The sequence below is a fragment of the Perca fluviatilis genome, chromosome 2, assembly GCF_010015445.1.
Source record: "Perca fluviatilis chromosome 2, GENO_Pfluv_1.0, whole genome shotgun sequence".
Classification (NCBI taxonomy): Eukaryota; Metazoa; Chordata; class Actinopteri; order Perciformes; family Percidae; genus Perca; species Perca fluviatilis.
In genome coordinates this window covers 85,933-102,604 of record NC_053113.1, presented here as the reverse complement: position 1 = coordinate 102,604, position 16,672 = coordinate 85,933, and the positions used below count along the sequence as shown (strand labels likewise).

General features: G+C 42.8%; 1 protein-coding gene across 1 annotated transcript; it reads left to right on the top strand.

Annotated features, from left to right (window-relative positions):
* Nucleotides 1-249: 249 nt before the first annotated feature.
* On the top strand, nt 250-16,452 carry dlc (deltaC). Its single transcript, XM_039786679.1, has 10 exons — nt 250-635; nt 1,083-1,325; nt 1,660-1,723; nt 3,373-3,630; nt 5,021-5,212; nt 6,437-6,606; nt 7,385-7,601; nt 13,480-14,215; nt 14,437-14,527; nt 15,500-16,452. Exons 1-10 carry the CDS (start codon nt 585-587, stop codon nt 15,503-15,505), a joined length of 2,028 nt encoding a protein of 675 aa, XP_039642613.1. The 5' UTR covers nt 250-584; the 3' UTR covers nt 15,506-16,452.
* Nucleotides 16,453-16,672: the final 220 nt, after the last annotated feature.

Here is a 16,672-nt window from a genome sequence, read left to right as displayed (position 1 = left end):
CGCCCTGGTTTTGAGTTTTTCAGCCCCGCAGGCTGCAGCGCTTCCCTGTTGGACAGGAAGGTCTGACTGAGTGGAAAGGGGGAAAGTTTGTGAGTTTCTTCAGCGGAAGATGGGGGAGGACTTGTTCTTCAGGTGGATATTTTTTGCAGCGCTCTGTCCCCCTCCTCCTCCTCCTCCTCCTCCTCCCTCCCCCCCACACACACACACTCTATAAAAGCGAGGTGTAGCCGCCGCTGCCACAGTCCACAGTTCAGCAACCGAGCGGATTTTACTCTCTTTTTTTCCCCTTCTCTCTCTCTGTCTCTCCCTCTCTCCATCCAGCCCGCTGGCGAGCAAACACTGACTGCTCCTCTGACTTTAAACCAGTGTTGTTGTTGTTGTTTTTTTCTTCTTTTACGCAGCGTTTCTTTCTAGGCCTATTTCTTCATCTGACGCGCTCTGTTTTCCTTGTTGTGGGGGAAATTGTGTTTCCCGTTTTGGATTTTACGCACGTTTCTTTGGAGTTTTTTTTTTTTTGAAAACCCACCTTGTTGGATCTCCAGAGCTTTGTGTGTGCCCCCCTGGACGCCCCGTGCCGACACGCCATGGCGCGTCTGTTTCTGCCGTGTCTCCTGCTGCTTGTATCCGCGCAGACGGTGAGTAGCACTGACAGCACAACACTCGCAGGAATTTAACATTCTTTGGGGTTTTTCGGCTGTTTTGGAGACGTGCGCTTTTTACGCGCAGCTCTCCTTTTTTCACCGTTTTTACTTCTATTTTTTATATTTCTGCGGGACTTGAATTCCACACATTTTAATTCCACACGTGTATGGATGTCTAAGCCGGTAAATGATGCATTTCAGAGAGTCTGAACTCACAAATATCTCCGATGTGTGCAGAAATAAAACGAGTGTATTGTGTAGAAGTTTCCCAGCGTTTGCAGCAGTGGAGGAACTGTGTGCTTGTGCACGTTTGTTTTGCGCACTTTCTTATCTTTTATATCTAAAGGTTATTGCCTCGTATCGTGCAACTATTCCCTCTCAGTGGTTGACCCTTCTCCCCCCTCCACACACCCCTTTTCTCCCCCCCCACACACACTTTAGGTCCTTTCCAAAGGGGTCTTCGAGCTGAAGATCAACTCCTTCACCAGCTCGCGCGGCGTCTGCAGCTCCAAGTCCCGGGACTGCCAGGTCTTCTTCCGCGTGTGCCTCCAGCACGCACAGGAGGTTATCAACCCGGAGCCGCCGTGCACGTACGGCACCGCGCTCACAGAGGTCTTCAGCGCCGACTCCGACTCCGTGTCCGGGAGCGCGCCCGTCAGGGTGCCCTTTCAGTTCAAGTGGCCGGTAAGTGACGAAAATCACAAGTTCTTTCTCGTCCCAAAAATGTAAAGCAGGGACTTTTGAAAACAATGTGTCAGTCCTGCTGGAACATGCTGCCTCACATTTGTTTTTGTTTTTTTCAATTTACAAACCGACAGTTTGCATTCCGAGGCTTATCGCCTGTTTATTTATTTTTTTAAATTTCACTTCCCAGACGTGAGATAAAAGTTAGAAGAGGGGGACGTTGAGCCATTAAAAAAAAACACACAATCATTGTCTCTCCTACAGGACTCAACATATGCACGTGCAAACACACTGATTACCCGGTTATTAATGCATCCTGTCTAAATCATTTCAGGAGACTTTCTCTCTGATCGTTGAAGCCTGGAACGCTTTGGAGTCTTCCGGACTCGAGTCTACAGGTAAGTTTTCTTTTTTTAAATTTTTATTTATCTATATATTTCCTTGTTCTCGTCAAAGTTGAATATTATTTTCTCCTGTGTGTGTGTGTATTTGATTGAATGTGCATCCTCTACGAGACATTGTATGTACTTATGTTTGTGAGTTCTTCAATATAAAAAAAATATACTGCGGCTGCAGTGCTGCTGTTTCACCGCCAGGCGGCGACAGCGGCGCTGTTCACCCACTGAACACACTCCCAGTCTAGAAAAGAGAGGGTTAATGTGTGTGTGTGTGTGTGTGTGTAGAGCACTTTTAAAATGCTTCTGTTCAAACCGATTAATCGATCGACAAAAAGAGTTTTGTATTAGTATTTTATTACAAGGGTCCCCATTAGCTTGACGCCTGGGGTCCAAAAACAGCATTTAATCAGACAATATTAACACATTTCATGACATATACAGAAAATAAAAAGAACAATATCTGCTGACAGAACTAAATGACAAAAAAAAGGACTAAAAAACTAAATTGAAAGCAATAACAAAATGTAAATGTAAATGGACTGTGTTTATATATGGCGCTTTTCTAGTCTTAACGACTACTCAGAGCGCTTTAACACAGTACAGGAACCATTCACACACATTCACACACATTCACACACATTCACACACATTCACACACATTCACACTCTGATGCGCAGCAAGCAAATAGAGAAATATCAAAAAACAAGTTATATATTACAGTATATATTACATGGCTGGTAGCTCACATAGGCAAAGAAGAAAATCGAATATTTTGAAAACCACACCATAAGAAGCCTTGAGTTGCCGATTGATTTTAAAAAGCGCACCAAGAGTCATCTTCGCAGCTCTAAACGGTGACGGTTAAAGCATCGTATGGATGTCACACGAGATCTCGCGTGACTGAGAGATCTCGCGTGACTGAGATCTCGTTACAGACGCACGCTAACCTCAGCTGTCCGAAACACAGACACAATAAATCTTCAAATTCTGGGTCCTGTAGAAAGGCATTTTCTAAGGGCCCCTCCCTGCACCCACAAGCTATTCATTCGAGCATCTTTATTTTGGGGTACTCGGTCCCAGGGCTGCTCGATTTATGGAGAAAAAAAAACACAATCACGATTATTTCGGTCAACGTTGTAATCACGATAATGTGACACGATTGCTTCGTTAACTTCTGGGAAGATGCTGCAATTCAATTTTATTTACAGTGTCAAATCATAACAAGAGTTATCTCGAGACACTGTACAGCTAGAGTAGGTCTAGACCACGCTCTGTAGTTTACAAAGTTACAAAGCAACGTTGCAATTATTGAACTTAAAAAACATTGGAACAAGTTAAATAAATCGACTGTAAAAAAAAAACATACAACTGTGAAATTTGCCTTTAATACTTTTCCTATTTAAAATAAGCGTTTACTTGCAAAACGTAACGAGATAAATAATAAGTTTTTCTCGATTTATTCTGTTTTTTGTGATCGTTGGGAGCCCGAAAATCATGATCACACGATTGCATTTCGACCAATTGCACAGCCCTACTCATATCCCCTTTTGCAATAAAACCATCTCCATCTCTTCCTCCTCCCTTCCTCTCCTCCTCCTCCTCCTCCTCCTCCTCCTCCTCCTCCTCCTCCCTTTTTCTGTTCGTGCAGAGAACCAGAACAACCTGATCAGCCGCCTGGCCATGCGCCGCAGGCTGGCAGTCGGCGAGGACTGGTCCCAGGACGTGCACTTTGGCGACCAGAGCGAGCTGCGCTACTCCTACCACGTGGTGTGCGACGAGCACTACCACGGCGCCGACTGCTCGGCCTTCTGCCGCCCGCGCAACGACACCTTCGGCCACTACGCCTGCGACGGGGAGGGCCAGCGCCGCTGCCTGGAGGGCTGGGCTGGCGAGTACTGCTCGGACCGTAAGTTGTTTTTCACACTTTTACGCTCTCTTAGCCCTCGTTTATTTGTGTTTTTTTGTCCAACTTTTTGTCGAATTTGTCCACGTTTTCAGCGCGTTTATCCGCTGCCGCCAGTATATATACGTACGCCATTAACACTAACCCACTTTCTGTGTTAAAAAAGAAGCAGAAATCATGAATTATTTTGATTAAAAGTTAAGATCAGAGGAGCGTTTGTTGATGGGTAGGTGGTGGCGCAGTGGATATGACACGTGCCTTTGGTGTGGGAGACCTGGGTTTGATTCCCACTGCGATACATCAACCAATGTGTCCCTGAGCAAGGCACTTAACCCCTAGCTCCTCCAGAGGCATGCAGCCTCGGACGTATATAGCAATTGTAAGTCGCTTTGGATAAAAGCAATGTAATTGCAATGTAATTGTAATCAACGACGGCCTAATAATGCTATGAAATTGAATTAAAACGCTCAAAATTCAATAAAACCACTGAACTGCTCCTTCCTTCTACTTTTTTTTTTCCACATTTGGGATCTCATTTCTTAAACACACTTGCATGAGATAAGAAGAATTTAACTTTTCAAGCAAACATTCCCCCTCCCAAAAAAAAAATCAGAAGGGTCCTTTAAGGTGCCTATAAAGTATTTTATCGGCATGCAGTGGAGTTTGTAGAGACTTCAACATGTCGGATGCTGTATACACTTTTAAGAAGAGCTTCTAGATAAAATAGAAGATAGATTTTTTTTTTTTTTTTTACCAGTAGTGTTCCCCCTCCTCCTCTGCACTCCCTCCGTTTTCTATCCGAACGTTTCTTCAGATTAGAATTGGGGGGGGGAGATAGGGGGGAGGAGTTGTAAAGAATAGGACCCTTGGCGCTTCATTTTTTTCTCCTGAAATTGTTAAGTCAAGCAGTTGTCATCGCCGTCGCTGGCCCTGGTTGCTGTGGAGGACAAAATGAAAAGAGATCTTAGAGCTGCTGTTGTTTCCAGTGTGTGTGTGTGTGTGTGTGTGTGTGTGTGTGTGTGTGTCTTGGCCCTGCGGTCTGCTCCTTTTGTTTTTAGCTCAACAGTCGGGCCCCCGGGGCCGCCCGTTTTAACAGGGACACGCGCTGGAGCTTAATGTGCGCTGCCGTGCGTGAAAAGAGACGGCATGTGCTGCTTTTGTTATGCTGGCCAGCTGCTTCGTTCGGTGCTTAACAAGCACTTGTAGGGGCGTGTGTGTGTGTGTGTGTGTGTGTGTGTGTGTGTGTGTGTGTGAGAGAGTGAGGCCTCTGTGGGGTGTGTGTTTTGTGAGTCAAACGAAGAGCACGGGACACACGCGCATGCACTCATAGTAACACTCTCTCCTTCTTCTTCCTCCCTCTCCCTCCCTTTCTCTTCTCTTCCTCCCCCATCAGCCATCTGTGCCGCGGGGTGCAGCGAGCAGCACGGCTTCTGCGAGGCTCCCGGCGAGTGTGCGTGCCGGCAGGGCTGGCAGGGCGAGCGCTGCGACGAGTGCGCCCGACACCCGAGCTGCGTCCACGGGACGTGCCAGCAGCCCTGGCAGTGCAACTGCCGGGAGGGATGGGGCGGCCTGTTCTGTAACCAAGGTGGGCTGCCGGTTCAACCCTGAAAAAAAAGAAACCCCACGCATGCTTCATTAACTGTATTAATTGATTAAGAGCTGTTATATTTGACACAAATGAAGGGCTGTGAAATGCAGCAGTGAGCGAAGAGAGATAGCCTGGAAAAACGTTCCGGTAGAGAAAAACATCTTGTGCACAAGCTACAGTGGCGCCTGTGCAATTCAAGATTGTTTGCAGAATAAAAAGAAATACGCGAAGAGATTTGAGTGTTTTCTGTGCATTTGAAGGTTCAGCACAAACATCACATCACCTGTCTGCTACTTAGCGGCTTTCGTTTGCCAGTTTGACACGAAAAGCCGAAAACCTTCACTTAAACTCTTGATATCATATTTCATTCGTGTTTTACAAAACCTGCAACTTCTCTTGGCTTCATATCTTGACACCAAATACTGTGGGCACTATTATAGTAGCCTATATATTATAGTTTTCTCATCATGTAGTACAAATATTGTTACAAAGGTTATGGTGAAAAGGGTGTCAGACAACCCCAACCTCTTTGTCCATCGTTCTGTAGAGGATAAGACAACGTTTTGCAAGAAAATTACTTTAATGTGCAATCATCCAATGACATCAGTTAGAATATATAAACAAAAGACTTGCATTTTTAATTGGGAAGGTCTCTTCTGAAGTCTCCCTAAAGTTCATTTCGTTACACTTTACTAGAAGGTTTCTACACAAGAGCGACATGACACTGTGTTACCTTTTTCTTTTCTTCTTATTTGTCTGCATAACTTAATAGTTTTTTTGTGCAAGAAACTAATGCCGTGCCCGTTTAAAACGTACGTGTTTGGAACGGGACGAATGCTTGGCCTCCGGTATTGTTGTTCGCAGCTTTTTCGAGATCCCGCCATGCTAAAGTTGCGTCTGCGTCATTCAGTAGCAGCTAATTGGGGCGTACCTTTTCCGAAAGTTACATCGCTGATGCGTGAATGGTTTGAGTTAGCTACGATGTAACATCTCCTTTTTTTTTCTCCCTTTCTTCATCTGGAATAGATTAGGACAATGCACATTAATCAACATTTCTGTAAATGCGCCAGTGTTAGCCACTTAGGCTAATTTTCAACTGTAGTTCGGACGAACGGTTGTCGAGAAAACCGGAGGACAGACAGACTCATTAGTTAGATTGAAATCTTAATGAAACCGTAACCTAACCTCGCTGGAACACTTCTCCTGTTTTCCAAACTCCAGACCTGAACTACTGCACCAACCACAAGCCGTGCCAGAACGGCGCTTCGTGCACCAACACCGGCCAGGGCAGCTACACCTGCACCTGCCGGCCCGGGTTCACCGGCCAAAACTGCGAGGTCGAGACCAACGAGTGCGACAGCAACCCTTGCAAGAACGGCGGCAGCTGCAAAGTAAGTCACCGAAACGGATCTGATGGAGCTGGCCCAAGAAGGTTGCCTAAAAAAAAACTCTCGTTTGGCATTCGTCAAAGTTTTGTCATTTAGCAAATAGCTTCTTCTTTCCCCACCCAGAATCCAGTGCAGCTTAAAACATAAGAATAGAATAGAATATAATGCCTTTTATTGTCACTATATAAACACACATGTACAATGAGATTAAAAGCAACTCCTTTTCCAGTGCCAACATGTAGGTAAAATAAATATAACAACATGAAAAGAAGGGGGGTAAGATGCACAGTTCTGAGATGCTATATACATATAAAAATATGTTTTTATATACAGTGTGATATGCAGCGTGGGTTATTGCACATTATTTGAATATTGCCCAAGAGTGGTGATCATATTCAATGAGTAATAGATATTGGACAATGAGAGTAATGGTATTGCACAGTATACAGATATTGCACAGTATACAGATATTGCACAGTAATGGAATTGCACAGTATACAGATATTGCACAGTATACAGATATTGCACAGTATACAGATATTGCACAGTAATGGAATTGCACAGTATACAGATATTGCACAGTAATGGAATTGCACAGTATACAGATATTGCACAGTAATGGAATTGCACAGTATTATCAATAGTATTAAATGTTAAATATTGCACAGTAGGTGGGTAGAAGAAAGTTTTTTGGGGGGGGTTAGACTGTGACTGTGAAGTTAGTACAAGAGAGAAGTCTGCACCCTCTCACCCTTTGTTCTCTACTATTCTTTTCCTCCAGGATTCGGAGAACGATTATTCGTGCGAGTGCCCCCAGGGTTTCTACGGGAAGAACTGCGAGATCAGCGCCATGACGTGCGCCGACGGGCCGTGTTTTAACGGAGGGACCTGCGTCGAGAACGTCGCCGGCGGGTACAGCTGCCGCTGCCCACCCGGGTACACGGGCTCCAACTGCGAGAAGAGGATGGACAAATGCAGCAGCAACCCCTGCGCTAACGGTACGAAACCACCTGTAGCCATGTCGCGCAAATAACCAGCCTGCACATGACTGTACAGACTTCCACTCGCACACTTGAGTGAGTTTGATAGATGACTTTTCCTTAGCTGGGATTTTTTTTATCCTTTTCTGTCTGAACAAAGCACTTTTTTTGCAGCCTTGTAGGTAGATTTAACAGTTTAAGGATCTGTAGTGGCTTCAGAGAGTATTACAAAATTGAAATTTGACCTGTGACATTGTAAAAGCTCAGACACGCGGCCACTCGAAGCTTAATTAAGCTGTAGAAGAACAAAATACGGGCATCTGTTCGTCATAAACAGTTTTGCAGAGCCGCAGATGTGGCTTTTTTTATAAAAATCACTTTTGAAGGGAACCTAATACAAAAGTGCGAGCAAGTGAGGCCAGAATTAACCTGTTTGCCTCTGATTGGTGAAACTGATCCTGCACTTACTGAATTAATCTAAAGCTGCAACTTGGTTGTAAAACAAATTAAAAACATGAAGCATACCCAGATCTTTTTCGGGACCTGTGAGTGCCTGCCAGATCGGTACAGACGGTTGGATAGCTTTCTAGAAGTTCAGACTTGCAGGCGGCCCGGCATTCAACCTCTTCCTGTAATCAGTTTCTTCTCCGTTCCCAGTGAAGCAGCTCCAGATATAAATACATCTCAAGAATCTTGGCATTTTGCCTTTTGTAGCTTTGTGGTTGTTTCTCAGGAAGTTCTGTCCAAAGACAAGAGAATTAGATCATTGCATTATTGGGTTTAGGGGGAGATTTTTCTGTATCTGTAGCTACAAATAGCAGACGTATGTCCAACGAAGTGAGATTGGTGGTTTGGTTGGCGAAGGATGTTGAGCATAAAGTGAGAGATTTCAATGTTACGAAGGTTGCTCTCTTTTAACCTCGAGGTCACCACGACCAGAGTCGTTTTTGTTGCGAGTTTCGGCTTGAAATCGGCTAAAAGAAGCACCTTTCGCTAATCACTGTCACTCCGTAGTCATTATTCAATCTATGAGCGATACAGAATAAGAATACGTTGTAAAGGCAAACCAGTTAGTCACATTAGAAATGCCACCGATCGAAGCCCAACTGTTTTCGTGGCGTTGTGTAGCCTATATCAGTGATGCAGATCTGAGCAAGAATAGTGTTTTATTTTATCTGGAAGCTTATTTTTGTCTCGCTCTGAACTACTGAATGTTCGAAGAGTGCATTGAGTAGTAGTAGTAGTAGTAGTAGTAGTAGTAGTAGTAGTACACCCCTCAGGTGAAATCGCTGACTTAAGGTTAGGGCTGCATGTAAAGATGACTTTCATTTACATACAAAAATGACTCGAACAGATTAATCAATTATCAAAATAGTTGGCAATTAATTTAATAGTTGACAATTATAATCTTTGCAGCTGTACTTAAGGGTACAGTAGCAAGATATTAAGGTAAATTATTGTCCAGTCTGACATCTTCTCTACTTTTTAGAAGCTACTTAAAATCAGTTGGAAACACGACTTTTTGGTATAAAGCTTCTGTTGTGTTTGTATAGTAATAAAGTCTTACACATTCACCAACAAACGCATTTGTCAAAGCTGTTTACACTAATATAGTAGCTGTAGGTGAGGAGTTTCATTTAGGTCATTGCTTAACAACTTGCCAAGTCGGTCAAGTGCCCTGCTACTACTGCTGGTGTTGATTACTCTGAACTGTGGGTTATCTCATCATTAATCCACTTTGGTTTGGCTAGAATCTGACAGTCTTGTTATGCAGGTTAAACAACGGTAATGTTACCCAGTCGAGGCAAAGGAAAAGTACTTGCACTTAGTTCACAATCTTGTCAAAGTGTTTGAAACCTGCACAACTTTTCCCCTGGTAGTTAATCTGCTTTTAGATCTTAAGTTTCACTGACTGGATCCATCTGCTGCAGGTTGTTGCAGAGACATTCAGACCTTTATGCAGATCAGTGTACACCGCCATGAATGTACAAACTTGGCTGTGTTTTTGCCAACTGGGAGACAGCTGTATATCATGAAGGGTGAATTATCAGTCAGCATACCAGTTAATCATTCGTCCACATACCGCAGTTCATCCAGCGTCAATCAATATCAAACTATTTACAAGAACAAGCTGGTATAATGATCTGATATATCTTTCTATTGGCTCAAACTCAGTGAGTGAAAGTGTTACCTTTTTGGGTTTTGCAATTTTGACATTATAAAATAGAAGTGGCCCAAGAGTTGAGCCCTGCGGAACGCCGCAGTTACCACAGGCTGATCTGTCTGCAAGACACAATCAAAACTGTCTCAGCAAAAACTCAGAATACAGGTGAAAAAGACAGAAACATCGTTGGCATTCGTATAGAAGCTCAGGGCATATACAATTTGGACAAAAGCAGTCACATTTCTAATAATACGCTCGGAAACAAACTGAAACTATTATTGAAAAATGTTTAAAAAAGAAATTCTGATAAGTAACATCCCAAACATCTTACAGTGACAATATGTACTAAAGTGGGTCTGCTACTTCCTAACTAATAACTCACAAATCATCACTTCATTATTAAATCATTTACGTTTTAATTCAAGGGCACTGGCTGTGAGAATATCTAATTGCAGTTTGCTGTCACAGCTAACGAGCACATCTCATATTGTATTAAGTTTTGTAACAGTAATGGCCTGTATAAAAAATATAAAAGGATAGTGATTACCTTGTTTTAAAGGCCACTCTAACACAATAACAAGGACTAATACTGATTGGAGCTGATCCACGTTAAAGTCAATGACCTTTGTGTCAATGTGAAACTCGAAAAGTGAAAGAAAACACTGTGCTCCATGTGTTATCTCCAAAAACAGTGTGACCTCCACCAATGATTTATGGACACAAACTCCACGTTTTTTTTTTATATAAAGTGAAATCTGTTTTTGCCAGGTTGAATGTGTTGTGAACTTTGGTTCCACATTACGATTATTTATCTTTATACCGTGTATTCTGCGTGCAATGAACCGGACCCCCCCTACCGTGACAGTTACATGAGGAGTCCCTGAGTAGTGACTTTGCAGTGTGCAACTCATCTGCAAACATTTTATAATTTACAAAATATACAAACATTTAAAATGCAATAATTTCAAACAGACATGCATTAATTTGTAAGCAAGTTTTGGAGCATCTTGTAAGCCAACAAAAACGTTTACACAGAGCATACTTGGATATAATTGAGTCATTAAGTGCGAGAGGAAGTTCTGTTGTTGGACTATTTGATGTTTCTGTGTTGCCAGATTGGCAAGAAAAGGAAAGGAAATGATACAAGTAACTGAACTCAGTCTGGGATTATGTTTCAGCTGACGAACGATCGGCATTTATTAAAATAACTTTGATACGTGTTTCATAAGTCCACCAGTGAATATATGCTGAGATCATTGGGTTTAAAGTCTCGCGTCAGATGTCTGTTTGTGTTTGTGTGCCAAAGGGCAAATAAACTCCCGGCTTGTCACGTAGGAGCCTCTGAACATGTCTTATCTTCTGTCTGACAACACAAACGTGTTCGTCCTCATTGTTGCCGTCGTAAACAACTAAGCAGCAGCCCTGGAGACTCTCAGACCTCTCAGTCAGTCTTTCTTTACCTGGTTTCTCTTGTCTTGGCATCCAGCACTGGTGGCGATTCACAGCCTGATAAAGCTGTCAGCGCCGCACTGATAGATGGCTCATTTGTCTCTGGAAATGCCTGCTCCTCTCATGTGCCAACAGAGTTTTACAAGATCACTTAACCCGTTGCACCTTGCTGTGACACAAAATGTATGTGTAACCTCTTTTGACTGGCGTTTTTGGCACGTCTAACTTATGTACTACAAAAGACATTCTCTTTACATCACTGCTGAACATTTTCTAAGGCGTACTATCCGCTTCCAGGAAGCCATTACTTTCACTTTTTTTTTTAAAATCACCTGGCAAAGACTTGAAACTTACTGCAGAGCGAGAATCCATCGTAATCAGCGCTGTTCATCTGCGTAGAATGCAAATGACAAGCTCACGTTATCCTTTTTCAAATCTCCCACGATGCCTTGTTGCTGTGGGTTTGCTTATCTGACAACTACACGAATCGGATTTCAGAAGGATTATGTAGTTTTGAAAAGAAATCCAGCGTGCTGTTTAAAAGTGATGGATTATGTATCAACAACAAAAAAAGTTTCAAGTCTCTGCAAGTTGATTTCACACCATTGTGAAATGCATTCAAATGCTGCCTGGAAGAAAGAGAAAACGGTTTGGAAAATGTCCAACAGTAAACTGTAAAGGAGTTGTGGTTAAGAGGATTTAAAAAAGAAAAGAAAGCAGAAGTAGAAACACTGGTAGTAAACCTTTAGGAATGGGGATGTTTTTACAATTGTGATCCTCAGAAAGAACAGATATTATTAGGAGATCTTTTGAACTCACAGGATGTCAAAAGAACTAAACTTCTAGAGATTTAGTAAAGAAAGAAGGATAGATTCCCCTGTCACCTTTTCTCATGTCAGACGAACGAGAGCAGACAGATAATCGGAATCAGACGGCTCCACTGGCCGAACTGGCATCACACAAAATGAGACTTTATCGCTGAATATTACATTTTACATACAGTTATCGTGTGTGAGGGGTCCCGGCTCAGCCTTCGGTCCTCCCTCAGGTCCTCATTAGCTTGTAGAAACCGCCGCCTGCTTATCTTCAATCTGCAATCATTCCTGCTTCTCAGTGAGCATGAGAGGGAGAAAAAACCCCCCCCAAAAAAACACCCCAGCTAAGTGGTTGGTTGTAGTGCCGCTCTGTTTGCAGTGTTGCAACACATGAGCTGCACAGAACAACCAAATATGGTCCTGATTCAAGAGTGTTGAGCCTGCGGTTTCGAGCTTCAGGGTCCCGTTTAAACATTGCCTAAAGTTCACTCTCTGCAGGACGAGTGTCCTCAGGTGCTCTCAACTCATCTGTCCTTTTCCTCTTTTTTTAAGTAAACGTTACACATGTTTAGTATTGGTTTGCAAGCTTTAAAGCCAGCTTTCCAAACCCTGTCATCATTAAGCATCTTGACAAAATGGACAGAACATTTAAATAAAGAGTCCAGTGAGTCCGTTTAGGTTTTGGTTTGCAACGAATATGTAGTTCCTTCTAATTCGCAATTCTCTTCAGTGTTTTACAGTAAGCTCCACTGACGGTGGAAAACATCCCCTCAGGATGTTTCTAATCACTTACACATTTCTCTCCTAATGAGCGTCATCTGTTGTGAGGAAATGTTTTAATAAACATGTTTATTCCCTCTTTAGACCCCTCTCCTCTCTCACTGCTCTCGCAACCAGATGGAGGCTTTTGTTAGGAAGTATTCTTGTCTTTGGAAAAGTGTATTAATAGGATTAATACCTTTTAAAACTTTGTGAGTTATTTCATGCTTTTGCAATCAACAATCACGTGTACTGTGTATCCTAAAGAAAAGTAACTAGTTAGTAACTAACTCTGTTAGTATTAAGGTAAAATATTTTCAGACTGAAACAGTGTTTTTAAAGCAGGGCTGCTGCACTTTAAAGAGTGAATAAAATCTTGGTCTCTATTGACGTTAGCTCAAGTATTTAAAAATGCAGATTTGTGCAGGATGTCCTGTGTTACTAGGGATGGTTTTTCTCTGACCCCAACACTAGCCTGCTGTTTTTTTAACTCCACATTTCAAAATGTTACTAATGTTAAACCTAAAAAGAGCGAGTTGGGTCAAGTCGTGCCATACCATGCAGTTGCAATGCTGCATTTGTTCAACATCTTGTCCCGCATTTGTGTTATGTGTTTGGACGTTTTGCTCAACATCTGTCCCTCTCATCCGGTCCTCTAGTTGTGTGTTATTAACCAAAAAAAAACCTTCCTCTGTCTTTCTCTCTGCAGGCGCTAAGTGTTTGGACGTCGGTAAGCACTTCGTGTGCCGCTGCCGGTCCGGCTTCACTGGCTCTCGCTGCGAGACCAACGTTGACGACTGCGCCGGCAACCCCTGCCTCAACGCCGGCACGTGTGTGGACGGCATCAATGACTTCGCCTGCACGTGCACGCTCGGCTTCGGCGGCAAGGACTGCTCTGTGCGCGCCAGCCCTTGCGACCATTTCCCCTGCGACAACGGCGGCACGTGTTACACCCACTTCACCGGTCCCGTGTGCCAGTGTCCCCCGGGCTTCATGGGCGCACGCTGCGAGTACAGCGTCACCAGGCCCACTACAAAACCGCCCCCGAATGGCGAATCTGCGGCGCTGATCGCCGCTGTCGTCCTCGGCCTGGTGACGCTGACTCTGCTGGTGTTCGCGGCCATCCACGTTCTGCGTCAGCTCCGACGGGGCAGGGAGCTGAGGGCCATGACCACGTCGGTGAAGAACGACCTGGAGACGGTCAACAACCGCAACGCGGTGATCGGTGGGGGCGGACCCTATAGCGGGAGCTTGCCCGGAGCGCCGCTGGGCAGCCTGCGAGAGAAGGAGGCCTTCCTCATCATGGGAGGACAACTCAAAGTGTCCAACAAGGATGCAGCGCTGGTGGAGAACGGCGGCGACAACATGGCCATTTTTAAAAACAAAATGGCAGACTGCAACCTGGCGAGAGACGAGCAGCGGCTGGCCAAGAACAAGTTTGACCTGTAAGGACCTGATGATGGTTTGATGGTTTTCTCTGCATGTGTGTGTGCTTTCCTGTTTAACTTCCTTTTTCTCCTTCTTTGAAAGCATGTCTCTTCTGTGAAAGCCAAGTTCATGCATGTTTGTCGTCTGTTTTTTCGCACACCTTCACAAAGTATTTCTGTCGAAATTCGTTGTTTGGCACGGTACCAACCCTTTTTATCTCTCTTTCTCTCTTTAACAGTAAGAAGTGTGACTCGTCCATCATCATCCCTCCGCTCAGCTTTGCAAAGGACAGTCTGTATCAGAGGGAGCAGTGCGTGTTTGCTACTGAGGTGAGGAAAACGTCTACCAACGCAACCACGCACACACAACAGTGCCTTTTAGTTATAATGTATTTTTTTATTTTCGGTTCTTAAGAGTCTAATCGCACCTCTGGTTTTTATTTTCAAATGACTGAGTGAAGCCATTTATCCAAAGTTTCATTTTGAATTAAATTTATAAAAGTGTAGACCATCGTAGAACAATAATAACAACAATAATAGTGGAAATAGTTGATTACAGCTGTCCAATGCGTGGCGCACTGAAAACAGCTGTGCCAAATCAGTTTGCTGTTTGTTGTGCAGCTGACAAAGTTAATTATTAAACTCACAGTTATTACACTGGTCTGATAATAGTTAAAAAAAATGTTCAGGAGTGCATATCTCAAACTGAGAGAACATAGACGGGTTTTCTCAACATGAAATGTTTGTCTAAATGCTGATTTGAAAACTCAGTCCCATTAGAAGGAAAAATAATATACAGAATTCCAAAAAAATAAGTGTAAAACAAACTGGGAATATTCTGAATCAATGTGGATGAATTAAAGTTTCAGCACCATATGATGACCAAACTGCTGTTGTAAACATGGGGGGACCTTTACTTTTGTTATAGCTTATAGCTTAGCATGAAATATAGCAAGCAATATACATCATTGTTTCTACATACACTCTCCTGTTTGCAGGAATGCCCAAACATATCCAAGCGTGAACTAACTAGCAGTGTTGCCAGATTAGTTTTAACGGTTTTCCGCCCAATTCCACAAAATCACTCAAAAATAACAAAGTACCGAGCTTTAGAAACAGTAATTTAATGACATAATTTAAAAAAAAAACTGCGTTAGAGTATTAGTTACTGTGATGTGTAACTTTGTAAAAAAAAAAACATGTTATTCCAAATTCATCATCCTGTTTATTAAACGTTTTTGACCCAGAAAAGGTCATCCCATACGCCGATGACTAACCGCTGTTTCTCTGTGTCGTTCCCAGGTATAACCTCCAGGTTTCCAGCGGAGGAGAGAAGTTTTTCGCTGAAGGCCTGAACAATGTTTTCTGTCCAGAGGATCTATTCCGCACACATCATTTTATATTTAATATTTATTGCTGCTGCTCAACTGAAAGAAACACAAAAAGAAAAGGACTTGTTTTTTTTTTAAAATTCTTTTCTGCTTCGATATTGACAATGTTCGGATGACAATTGATTCTGAAAAGAAAGAGAGAACAGCGGAGGAGAGTGAAGACGAAGGAGTGAATGTCCAGCGTCATTTGCACTATTTATCCTTTTTTTTTTATATATATATATATATATACTTTAAAATCTTAATATAATATTTCTGTCTGTCGGTATATCTGAATTGTTTTTTTTAATCTTTGGATCAAAACGTGAAACGAGAGGACGTAACAAATTTTGGATCTATCCCACCAATCCGGAAAGACCGGTGCCTTTAGCTGTGCTCCCTAATCACCGTGGCTTTCCGTTTCCCGTACAATCTCACAACATGATGGCAATCAAAAATGGTCAGAGGACCTGCTCACGGGAACGGAAACACGGAACATTTTAATTCTTTTAGGTCAAACAACCTGAACTGTTTGCTGTCTAAAAAGCTAAAACTAGACAGTTTGTGACTCCATTCGTTTTTTAATTAGATTTTTCTTTGAAAGTGAAACGTCACATTGTGGCACTGTTGGGGAAAAAGGAACTACAATCACAATCATATGAACTGTAAAAAAAGTGCCTCTTCTTGAGAAAAACTGCAAACGGGACTTCAAATCCAAGACTCAAAATCCAAGATTTGAGGACGAATGTGCAGAAGTTTTTTCTATTTGTATCGCATATCCAAATCCTGTCTTTACGAGCCCATTCAAAATCCACTGGAGCTTTTTCTTTTCTACTGGTTATGTATTTTTTAAACCTATCATATGTACTGTTCCAGTCATACCCCCCCCCCAAGTCTAGTGATGCTCCAGGTGAATCAGGGAGAGTGTGTACCTCTATCAACATCCAGCTGTTTCCTACACTTTTAACCTCATGAACAAATAATCTACCTTTTGACAATTTGAGGATATATAACACACGTGTAAAATAGATTCCTGCCCACCTAGTTTTTGCCACTTTTGCCGATGCTTTTGGCACTTTTTCCCCCCATGTTTTTTTAAAAATTG

What these genes read in the sequence shown, in the direction of transcription:
- dlc (XM_039786679.1), top strand. Translation starts at nt 585, where the DNA reads ATGGCGCGTCTGTTTCTGCCGTGTCTCCTGCTGCTTGTATCCGCGCAG. An exon ending in CCTTTCAGTTCAAGTGGCCG is followed by an intron (nt 1,326 to 1,659) that starts GTAAGTGACGAA and finishes AAATCATTTCAG; the next exon opens with GAGACTTTCTCTCTGATCGT. An exon ending in CAGCAACCCCTGCGCTAACG is followed by an intron (nt 7,602 to 13,479) that starts GTACGAAACCAC and finishes TTCTCTCTGCAG; the next exon opens with GCGCTAAGTGTTTGGACGTC.